This window comes from Hippocampus comes, unplaced genomic scaffold (genome assembly GCF_001891065.2).
Source record: "Hippocampus comes isolate QL1 unplaced genomic scaffold, H_comes_QL1_v1.1 scaffold242, whole genome shotgun sequence".
In the NCBI taxonomy this organism is placed as follows: domain Eukaryota; kingdom Metazoa; phylum Chordata; class Actinopteri; order Syngnathiformes; family Syngnathidae; genus Hippocampus; species Hippocampus comes.
The window spans coordinates 1961970-1972510 of record NW_017805385.1 but is presented as its reverse complement, the minus strand read 5'-3'; the positions used below and the strand labels follow the sequence as shown (position 1 = coordinate 1972510).

General features: G+C 45.3%; 1 protein-coding gene and 1 long non-coding RNA gene across 3 annotated transcripts; one reads left to right on the top strand and one right to left on the bottom strand.

Moving 5' to 3' along the window:
- Nucleotides 1-591: 591 nt before the first annotated feature.
- On the bottom strand, nt 592-2644 carry LOC109517572 (uncharacterized). Of its 2 annotated transcripts, none has more exons than XR_002168573.1 (3): nt 2613-2644; nt 1945-2031; nt 592-624 (listed from the first exon to the last, which is right to left on the bottom strand). It is a non-coding gene; the product is annotated as an uncharacterized LOC109517572 (long non-coding RNA). The 2 variants fall into 2 exon arrangements; XR_002168574.1 differs by lacking the exon at nt 2613-2644 and adding an exon at nt 2149-2230.
- Nucleotides 2645-5371: 2727 nt separating this feature from the next.
- Nucleotides 5372-9798, top strand: LOC109517566 (growth/differentiation factor 8-like). Its single transcript, XM_019872791.1, has 3 exons — nt 5372-5714; nt 7624-7994; nt 8906-9798. The coding sequence occupies exons 1-3, from the start codon at nt 5372-5374 to the stop codon at nt 9284-9286; spliced, it is 1095 nt and encodes a 364-aa protein (XP_019728350.1). The 3' UTR covers nt 9287-9798.
- Nucleotides 9799-10541: the final 743 nt, after the last annotated feature.

Genomic DNA, 10541 nt, shown 5'->3' with positions numbered 1-10541 from the left:
GGTGCAATTCGTGGAATATCCGCTAAGGGGAGACACTGTTTTGATCAGAGGAAAAGACAACATTGTTTTGATCAGAGAAGAAGACAACAGCAGCCTCACTCTGTCACTGAGACAGACCCAACACAACAAGCCTCATTTCATTTTTTTGAGTTAAAGGAAGATTGTTCTTGAGTCCTCCGTGCCACCAGAGGGCGTCACCTGCTCACCGCCATAGTCCACCTCCGAGCACAGACCTGCAGGCAACACTTTTTGCTCTTCTTCCTGTTATTGGCAAGGTGCTGAAGTTAAACTTTGGGCCAGCCTGAAAAGTAGGAGACATTTACACACGTTCAATGCACCATCATGACTACTTTTTTGACTTTTTTTTTTCTCCCCCAGGCAGCAGTAAACATGATCGGCTTCCTGCTCTCGAAAGATCCAACAGTCTATCGCCCTCGTAAGTTTCATGCCTAACACATCTTTGTCTGCACAAGAATTTGACTTGCGTGTAACTTACGAATGCCTTTCCTCTCAGGTCAACACACCTGTCCCACGTTCTTCTCAAGAGCTGACCACTTCGCCGCCCAGCAACAAGCAGACTGCCATCCAATTTGCAACTTTTTCCTCTGCTTTTGTGATTGTCTACTCTGCAAAAGAAATAAAGCTTGATTACAAAGAACACTTCAACTCAACGTCATTTTTAAACACATCACCACAATCTAACTTAAAAAAAAAAAAAAAAAAAGTTTTTTTCTAAACTTTTTTTCTGAATTATTTTTATTTTGTTTATTCCCCAAAAATTTTTTTCCTGGATTTTTTTTTCCAGGCAGAAATATCCAGCAAAGTGGGTGTGGCCTGTCCGGAATGATGGCTGAAGATTCGCTGATAGCTGTGAAAGTGGGTGGAGCATGACGATAGCATGCTGTGATTGGCGGGGAAAGAGGGGGAGTGGTTATGCAAATTAAGCGTTCTCTGATTGGTGGTCTCTTTGGGGCGTGGTTATGCAAGTTTCGAGCAACCTGATTGGTCAGAACTTGGAAAGTGGGCATGTTTGTGCAAATTAGGGTTAAGAGTATGCAAATGAGAGCCTCACCGCAATTGGTGGATATCAAATTGGGTGTGGTTTGGGGCGGGCATTGCAGCACTTTTTCAAAGTCCCACTTGAGTCTTGAGCTCAGACTTGCACTTGGGTCACATCAGACAGTCTTTTCACTGTTCCGGTCGGTTTCACATGACCCAAGAGCTCGATTCCTGGAGTTTCGAGTCATGTGGAGACCAACGGGAACAGTGAAAAGACTGTCTGATGTGACCCAAGTGCAAGTCTGAGCTCAAGACGTCAGTCTTTGAAAAGGTTTCGAGTGAGTTGAGGATGGATTTAGTCATGAAAGGCAAAGACTCAGATTCAAGTTGAACAATTTATTGGACAGAAAAGCGAACATAACAATGTGAAAGCATTTGACCAGTCAATCTTAGTGTAGGCCAGTTCAAGTTGCACGCACACAAACACTGACGACAGGCCTGAGATGGGAGCATGTGCTTGACCAGCTCATGTGTGATGTCACTGACATCTCATGACACACCAAGGGGGACATAGCACGTCCGACCTCTCTCGCTGAGACAAAAACTAACTGCCGTGTACTCCACAACAACATGATCACATTCTTCTGGTCAAGTGTTTAAATGACATTGAAGTGGGCCAAGTTAGTCATATGTATGTATATATTATATATATGTGCGTACATAGACACATTTTTAAACTAACTTGGTCCATTTCAAGGTTTCAAAACATATTCCAGAAGTGCTTGATGATGCTCGGGTTGTTTATGTGGAGTTGATACTGTTGTGCAGTACACGAAGCAGAAGTTTAAGTTGAGTGAGAGACAGACAGGCATGCGCACTCACCTGCACCTTGTGGTGCAACGTGACATCAGACTTCAGCTCTTCAAGCACACCACAGCTCAGTACTCATGCGTGTCCAAATGCAGGTTGGCGTCCCTTCCACATGTCCTCCGAGTCTGGCAGCTGTGCCTTTGGTCCAGTAATCTGACTCATCTGGTCAGGCAGAAAAACAACAAAAGTGGAAAGTCACACACTGTAGTCCATAAAAAAAATGTTTCTTTTTTTTTCTTTTTACTTTGAGTCATTATTCGTAAAGTGGCAGACTTTTACTTTCAACCCGTCCATTTTCAAACGTGCCCGCACTCGCAATGCATCTGTTTGAGTGATCCACTCGCGGCTCTCTCCCCACACCTAAAGTACAATGAGCAACCTCCTTTCGAAAAACAAATGAACAAAGTCACGGGTGCATTTGTGGGAATAGTTTTGAAACAAATCTGCCACCCCTGATGTGAAGCCATCACACTTCCACTGCTGATAGCAGCTTTGGTGTGGAAAACATACAGAATAGTATTCAAGTCAAACGCTGTTCGCGATTGCTTTTTGATTTGACAGCTGAGGTCTACTTGTCGGCGGCGTGCTCGCCCACTGCCCCCCTTTGCCGACGTTGTTTTTTACGTTGAGTCACAACAACAAAATTAAAGGAGCAACGTGTCGTAATAACTCTCCCCAACTGTCTACATCTATACACTCAGCGATCAACTGCGAAGTCAGTTTAAAATGTTAAAATTACTCACTGAGAACAGGGCTTGTGGACAGCGTAAAAACTGCTGATTGAACCGGATGTGGTACCGTTCTTGTGCTTGTACTTCTTTTTCTTCTTGGTGAATCGGATGTCTTTATTTCATATCGCCCCCTACTGTCCGGGAAACCACAAAGGCGTTTTGCAAGCAATCTGAATTTAATTTACAGTATTAGCCAAGCGTGCAAAACCACAAAACACTAAATTAGGGCATATCTTGAAGAACCACGGATTTCAAGGGCAGCTGATCCACTGAGCTGGTGGAAATACCGAGCTTCCGTCTACCCCCGTTTGATCAAAGTAATGGAGAGTAGATTGTGCATTGTAGCAACATCTGTCCAGTCAGAGAGGGCAGCAACATCTGTCCCGTCAGAGAGGGCGTTCTCAAAGACTGGGCAAAAAGAAGTGTTCCAAGTTGAAGTATTTAGTTTTGTTGACTGCAAATTTAAAACAAAGCAAGGAGTCGCTTATGTTTGTTAAAATAAAGCAAGGAGTATCTTATGTTTGTTTTGTTCACTGCTGCTGTTGCAGTTAATACTCACTATTTTCGTTATGATGCAGCATGTTTGATTGTTGTTGGTTGAAGTTTAATTTTGTTGCTTGTTTATTGTTTGGAGCCTTTTTAATGTTCAATAAAATAAGTAAAAAGCCATTTCTTTGCCTGATAATTGTTGCTATTTGCAGTCAGTAGATCTAGTGCAATATTTAGTTCACCAAGTCATTTATCAAAATGTATGGTAAATTTGTCATAAATATTTAAAAGAAAAGCTAAAGTTAAAAGAGCCGTTTGAGAGCCAAAAAGACTCGGCTCTTTTCACTGAGCCGATCCAAATGAATCGGATCACCGAAAAGAGCCGAAAATCCCATCACTACATCCGACTGATCTCAGCCCAACAGACGACGTGGACGCGCGCGCGCACGCGAGCAAGAGGTCACAATTGACTGAAGCAGCAGCGCTATCTGGTGGACACTTGGGGGGGGGGGGGGCATTACAACCGAGTTGACGGGGGTTATTCGGCGCCGTTGCACTGCATGGCTACAAATGTCCACTAGGTGGCCATGTTGCAAGTCAAAGTGCATTTTCCTTGGTTTCGCATTTTAGAATGCCTTGGGTACGAAATCGTTGATTCACCAAGAATGTGCATTTAATTCGTGTGAGACCAAGTAAGATATTATCTGCGTTTGTGCGTGAGAGAGAGAGAGACTTTGTGTCAGGCTGTCAGTGTGTGTGCTTGTTACCGTGTGTGTCGATAGTTTTCGAATAAATAAATGATCCATCCATCCATTCTTAATACCGCTTATCCTGAACAGGGCCTATACCAGCTGACTTCCGGGGGGAAGGCAGACTACATCCTGAACTGGACGCCAGTCAGATACAGGGACAGACAGACGATTCACACCGTCACTGAGTGGGACGCTATCCGACGCTGCAAATCAGGGGAGTGTACCACTACACCATCAGCGACCTAAGAATGAATCGTAAATACAAAGACCTTGAAATGGAAACCGAAATGTTGAATTCATCTTTCGATGCCACTAAAAGTAGATGCTTTCGATCAACTGATGAAATAACGGTACTGACCTCACTGTTCCAGAACTTTTGGTGGGGAGTGTCTTTTTTTTTCCTGGTGAACGACCACTTGGTGGCACTCCTCATCCATATTCTGTGGTCCAAACAACTATCAAGACAGCCTCTGTCCACTTCCATGTTTAGATTTTTTTTTTAATCTCATAAATTATGTAGAACTGATGAAACTCGTCTGTGGTTAAGTAAACCAAAAACTGCCTCTCTAATGCATTATTGTATACGTTCCTAATAACAAATCGATTTTGAAATCGGGAGACATGATACGGCTCCCTCTAGTGGTATTCAAAAGCATCACTGCCTAAATCGAGTTGTAGTTAATTTTGAAGTTCCTCTTACTTTCAAACATTTTAAAAGTAACATTTTTATTTATTTTTTCCCTTATGTAAGTTACATGTGTTCCACTTCTTGCCAGAAATTGATGGGTGGAATTGTTAATTTATAGCACGAGTACAATAGTTTAAAAAAAACATATTCGTATATTTGAGTAGAATGTGAATGGTCAAACTTTTCATCTCGCCACAGTGGCCTACAATAATTTTAAATATACTTTTTTAGGACTAAAACCATAGTCTCGTTTTTCAATGGAGACTTAGCCCTTCTGTGCAACTGCATTTTCATGTTGCTCATTATCGTGATAGCTTAAACTTTTTTTGTGATTTTTAACACGGGAATCCCTTTTCTTCAAAACAAATGTGCATTTTATCATCAGAAAAATATCGGTGTGATCATATGTGCTGATTGTTATGTAAAATGAAGTCGTTGCCGCATTGCCTCGCCCATAACGAAAGACACGCACACGCGCATCACGTCTTGTGCAAAGAAGGTCAAATTTGCTTCCGCCGGTTGCGCAATCGGCGCACGAAAAGTCAATCTATCCCCAATCTGCTCGCGACCCACCCCTTGCCCCCCTAGTCCCCCGCCCACAGTCCCTTTATGGTTTGACAGAGGAGGAAAAAAAAGTTGTCACAGTTCGAAATCATTGTTGGCCTCCCCAGCCAATCATCGTTTTGGACGCCAAAAAAAAGGAAAAAAAAGTGAATATAAAAACGTGCGCGCTAATCAAGTGATGCCAATCAGTGTTTGGACTTTAATTCTAAAGAAAGCGCGTTTTTTTTCATCTGTACGCGCACACAATGCGTTTCTCCCACGCTGGCTTGATTTTGCTGATGCTTTCGGCTGCAGTGTGCCTGTGCGAGCAGCAGGCGCAGACGCAGCAGTCTTCCGGCGGGCCGGAGGAGCCGTCCGAGCCGTGCTCCACCTGCGACGTGCGCCAGCAAATCAAAAGCATGCGCCTGAACGCCATCAAGTCCCAAATTCTGAGCAAGCTGCGCATGAAGGAGGCGCCCAACATCAGCCGCGACGTGGTCAAGCAGCTCCTGCCCAGGGCGCCGCCGCTGCAGCAGCTGCTGGACCAGTACGACGTCCTGGGGGACGACAACCGGGATGCGGTCGTGGACGAGGACGACGAGCACGCCGTCACCGAGACCATCATGATGATGGCCACGGAGCGTAAGTGGACCCCCACAATTGGAATTGATTTTGATGTCATTCGCGGTCGTTCGGCACAGGCTTCCATTTGAAAGCAGCGGTTGCGATCGCGGTTGGTGGCCACGCGAAACGGCTGCTTTCAAATGCGAAGTCACGATTGACCGACCGGCTTGAACGTGGTCGATATCATCGAGGTTCTTATGTTGGCATTTTCAGTCACGATAAAGCTAACTTCAGTTTTGTCTCGTCAGAACGGAATCACAGATACAGAGCCGGTTACATACGGATATATATACATGTATCTTCAATTTGCGTCATTAAGACTTGATTAAAAAAAAAATCTCAACCTATCTTGAACTAAAGATATCGTGAACTGGAATTATGTCTAGTCAGGAAGGGTGCACAATGCAGGGGGAAAAATGGCACATTCAATATGCTTCGTGTCAAGACTGGGATAAGTTGCGTGTGGAATTGTTTGCTTTTACTCACTTGGACCAGGCGGGTGCAACCCTAACTACACTTTCCCATCCAGTTCCCATACTAACACTAAATAACAAAAGATATTGATCGATAGGTCAGTTCGACACCTGAAAGAGAGAGTGTATTGCAACAACCCACAGACCAGTGAGGCCACAAAGACCAACATCTGTCGGGACATTTCGCAGAGTCCCTCTTGAGATGCGTGGCAACGCCATCACAAACTTGAGCGATGTGCGAGTTGCAGCTGTCGATTGAACATGTCATCAATTATTGAAGTGTGGAGAAAACCAGCAAAACTTTGCTGTCAAATGTTGATTGGGTGTTTCTGTTACACGACGATAACATTTTTGAAATGTTCTTATTTCAAAAAACGCGTTTAAAAAAATGGTCACATTTATAAAGGATTGCAAGTTATTGCAATTGATTGGCAAATACATTAAGGCGGCTTATTTGTAGCACACAAATATTCCTTTCATTAGATAATAAAAATGGTCCGTTAAATAATATCGATATTGGAGAATTTAACACCCATTTCGCACGTGACGTGTTTTTCCAACATCGTGCAGCCCTCTCAGTCAGAATCAAATTGTAGATATCGCCAAATGAACCCCCCCAACACATCAGTGGCCAAAAATAACAACACCCTTTGTCCTCTATCGCAAAATGATGATGCGGATATTTGAAATGCTGATGGTGAAGAGAAAGAACGTATTTACGGAAATCTCAAACATTCTCTTTGAAGAAACAAAACGGAATGACCAATATCGGCAACACGTATCGAGTTAGATGTGAAATGTGATGAAGTTGCCATTCACATATCTTCAATTACATTTTAACCGGTCAAAATGTTGCTGTAAATATCTCAAACTGGATTTACTGAACTCAACGACGACGTTGTTGACATCTACAATGTTAACTGTCAAACTTAGTTTGGAATCTGATTGAAACAGAGTCAACCACAACACACTCGAGTGACCGTTTTACGTACGCCGCAAAAGCAAATGGAGGTATAAACGAGTGGATGATGGCCAGTAAGCGCACGGTTTCTTTTGGAACAAGAGTCGGAATTGGGTACAGGTGGCAAATGTACTTACACAGTCTGTACTTAAGTCGACGCGTCCTCGAGATAATGACATTGAAGTGACAACAGGTCCTGCAGGAGCAAATCAAACCCCAAAATGTTAAATTGGCTCATAATAGCAGCGATAATAATGTAAACGCCTCACCTCCCACCCGTATGCATTTTTCAGATTAGTGTGAAACTCAATTATCTGTTTCTAGACTTCAAAAATGACTTCACACCCCTTGCTTTTTGTTGTTGTTGTGGGGGGTGGCTAACAATCAGCATGTACATGGCGGAAGAAGAATGAATCGATGATCAGACTCCTTATGGATTCATTTCCTCACGGCTTCGGAGTCGATTAACGTCCGTGGTCCCGTTCTCCCTCAGCCGACCCGGAGGTGCAGGCCAACGGCTCGCCCAAATGCTGCCTGTTCACGCTGAGCCCCAAGTTCCAGGCGAGCCGCGTGTTGCGGGCGCAGCTGTGGGTGTACCTGCGGCCGGCCGAGGAGCCCACCGCCGTCTTCCTGCAGATCTCGCGGCTGACGCCGGCGTCGGACGGCGGGCGGCACGTGCGCGTGCGCTCGCTCAAGCTGGACGTGAAGGCCGGGGCGGGCTCCTGGCAGAGCATCGACGTCAAGCAAGTGCTGAGCGTGTGGCTGCGCCAACCCGACACCAACTGGGGCATCCACATCAACGCCTACGACAACGCCGGCAACGACTTGGCCGTCACCTCCGCCGAGCCGGGCGAGCAAGGCCTGGTGAGATTCCCTCGCTGAAAAAGATTGTGTTTCAAAATGTATACAGGTAGTCTGTTAGCATAAGAGCCGTCGTCATTTTGTTGTTCCAAATAACAAACAAAACCAAAAAAAGATTTGGGCTGCGCCCTGTTTGGCAAAGCGGCTATCGAAAGTTGTCAGAGAAGCTCCAACGTTGATGGACGCTGATTGACTTTGTTCTCATGTCCTGTCAGAATGTTGCCAAATGCTAAGTGTTAAGCCTCAGGCTAATAAAAGCTAAATCCTGTCCAAGTACTCTGGCAAGGGAGCGGGAGGACGTTCTGCCGTCACCTAGTGGCACTTGAATAGGGCATGCTGCTGCTGGTGATGAAGTTTCTCGAGTCGTTTCCATCTCTCATCAGCAGTTATTCCAAAAGAAAAATCACAAAAAGCCAAAGAAAATGTTCAAGCGCACTTATGGATGAATTCCACAAAGTGGAAGTCTCCCAAGATTTGCTGACAACGACGACGATGTCGTCGTGACTCAGGAAATGTTTTCCACAAGACTGACTTGGAACTGCCGCTCAAATTGACCTTTAAATGTGGTGGAAAACTTTTTCGATATTAAGACCAAATGAAAACACAATCGGACAGAATTCATGAGAATGAAGCTAAAATGTGTACCAATACAATCAATTGTACTTTCATTTTTTTCTTCATGGTGGAACAGTGGTTAGCACGTCCGCCTCACAGTGGAGAGGTCTGCGATTTGATTCCGACCTTCTTGTGTGGAGTTGACTTCGCATTACAGTACAACTGTTTCTCTCAGAAAGTTTTGGCAAAAAAAAAAAAGCAAGCGACTGATTCGTTAGAAAGTTGAAATTGGTCTCTCGCTCGGTTCACGTGTGACGTGGCTGCGTGTCGTCTCCACGTTGTCTTTTATGTTGCGGCAGCAACCCTTCATGGAGGTGAAGCTGAGCGAGGGTCCGCGGCGCCTGCGCAGGGACTCGGGCCTGGACTGCGACGAGAACTCGCCGGAGTCGCGCTGCTGCCGCTACCCGCTCACCGTGGACTTCGAGGACTTCGGCTGGGACTGGATTATCGCGCCCAAACGCTACAAGGCCAACTACTGCTCGGGCGAGTGCGAGTACATGCACCTGCAGAAGTACCCGCACACCCACCTGGTGAACAAGGCCAACCCGCGGGGGAACGCCGGCCCGTGCTGCACCCCCACCAAGATGTCGCCCATCAACATGCTCTACTTCAACCGCAAAGAGCAGATCATCTACGGCAAGATCCCGTCCATGGTGGTGGATCGCTGCGGCTGCTCTTGAGCCCCCAGCCCGCCCCCAGCCCATCACGAGAGAGTAGGGAGCTGTTGAGGGGGCCTCCGCCCTGCAGGCTTTTCCACCCCCAAACACCAATTCCAGTCTTTTTTCCTGGTGCGGTCGAGGCCCCGATAAGCCCAAGGCGCTCACGCAGCTTACTGTCGCTTCCTTTCGCTCCTCCGCGAGGGAGACGCTAGCCATAGACAACAAGGGTTTCGCAATCATCACTGGGCGCGGGCGCATTTTTGGTGACCGTATCTCAAAACAAAAACAAAACCCGGTCATCTCCCGAAGAAGTGTTCACGCGAACGACGATCCCGAAACACTTTCATATCACTTCACGCTTAACTTGGGTTGTCCGTAAATGCCTGACAGACGATTTGATTTCACAAATTGACAGAAGCAAAGACTTTCCACAACCTGAACGCCTCCCCAACACACTGAGCTCGTCTCTCAGTGCAGATGTATCACTTTAGCATACAACGCACCCACGCTGATTCACCGTAATTGAAGATTTGTTGTTTGTTTTTTTTTTTTTTTTTTTGATAAAAATGTGAACAGTGGAGTTCTTCACAAGTGGCACAGGGTAGCTCTCCCCCCTCCCCCCAATCATCCGTCTGGAAATTAACCTCAGGGCCCAGTTTCCCAAAATGTAATCGGTAGAATTCTTGTACCTTCAAAATCATCACTTTTCAGGACACCCCGCCCCCCCCCCCCCCCCCCAAAACAAAAGGAAAAAAAAAACGCACACCCTCACAATCTTAGTTCAACCATACTATTGCATCGTCAAAGCGAGCAGGTCCGTTTCAATGACTTTCAACTCGCAAGTGGACTGACCAATAGTTTCGATTTGCGAAAAATGATGAAATTGACCAAATTTTGACATTTTTTGGCCCTGCCGCCAGTGATATTTTGCAACTGAAAAATCTCATAGCACAATAGTCAGTGCCTATGTTCATAGTTTCAACAATAAATATACTGTGAAGTATGATCCCAAAACACATTTAAATCGTTTCAAACTCAATTTTTTTTAAAGTTGTAGCGTTACCAGAACAACGTTTTTTTATTGGAATATTAAAGATCATTGAAGGAGGAAAGTCGTTTTGATGAAGAAATAACAGAGCTTTTGTGGCATCTGTGGGGAGTTTCAATAGGGAAGTTTTTTTGGGCGAATATCAGGGTATAGGGTCCCTAAGGGGAAAAAAAAAAAAACACACACGAAAAGACCAACTGGTGAACTGTCTGGCATTACTGATTCATT

What these genes read in the sequence shown, in the direction of transcription:
- LOC109517566 (XM_019872791.1), top strand. Translation starts at nt 5,372, where the DNA reads ATGCTTTCGGCTGCAGTGTGCCTGTGCGAGCAGCAGGCGCAGACGCAG. An exon ending in CATGATGATGGCCACGGAGC is followed by an intron (nt 5,715 to 7,623) that starts GTAAGTGGACCC and finishes GTTCTCCCTCAG; the next exon opens with CCGACCCGGAGGTGCAGGCC. An exon ending in AGCCGGGCGAGCAAGGCCTG is followed by an intron (nt 7,995 to 8,905) that starts GTGAGATTCCCT and finishes ATGTTGCGGCAG; the next exon opens with CAACCCTTCATGGAGGTGAA.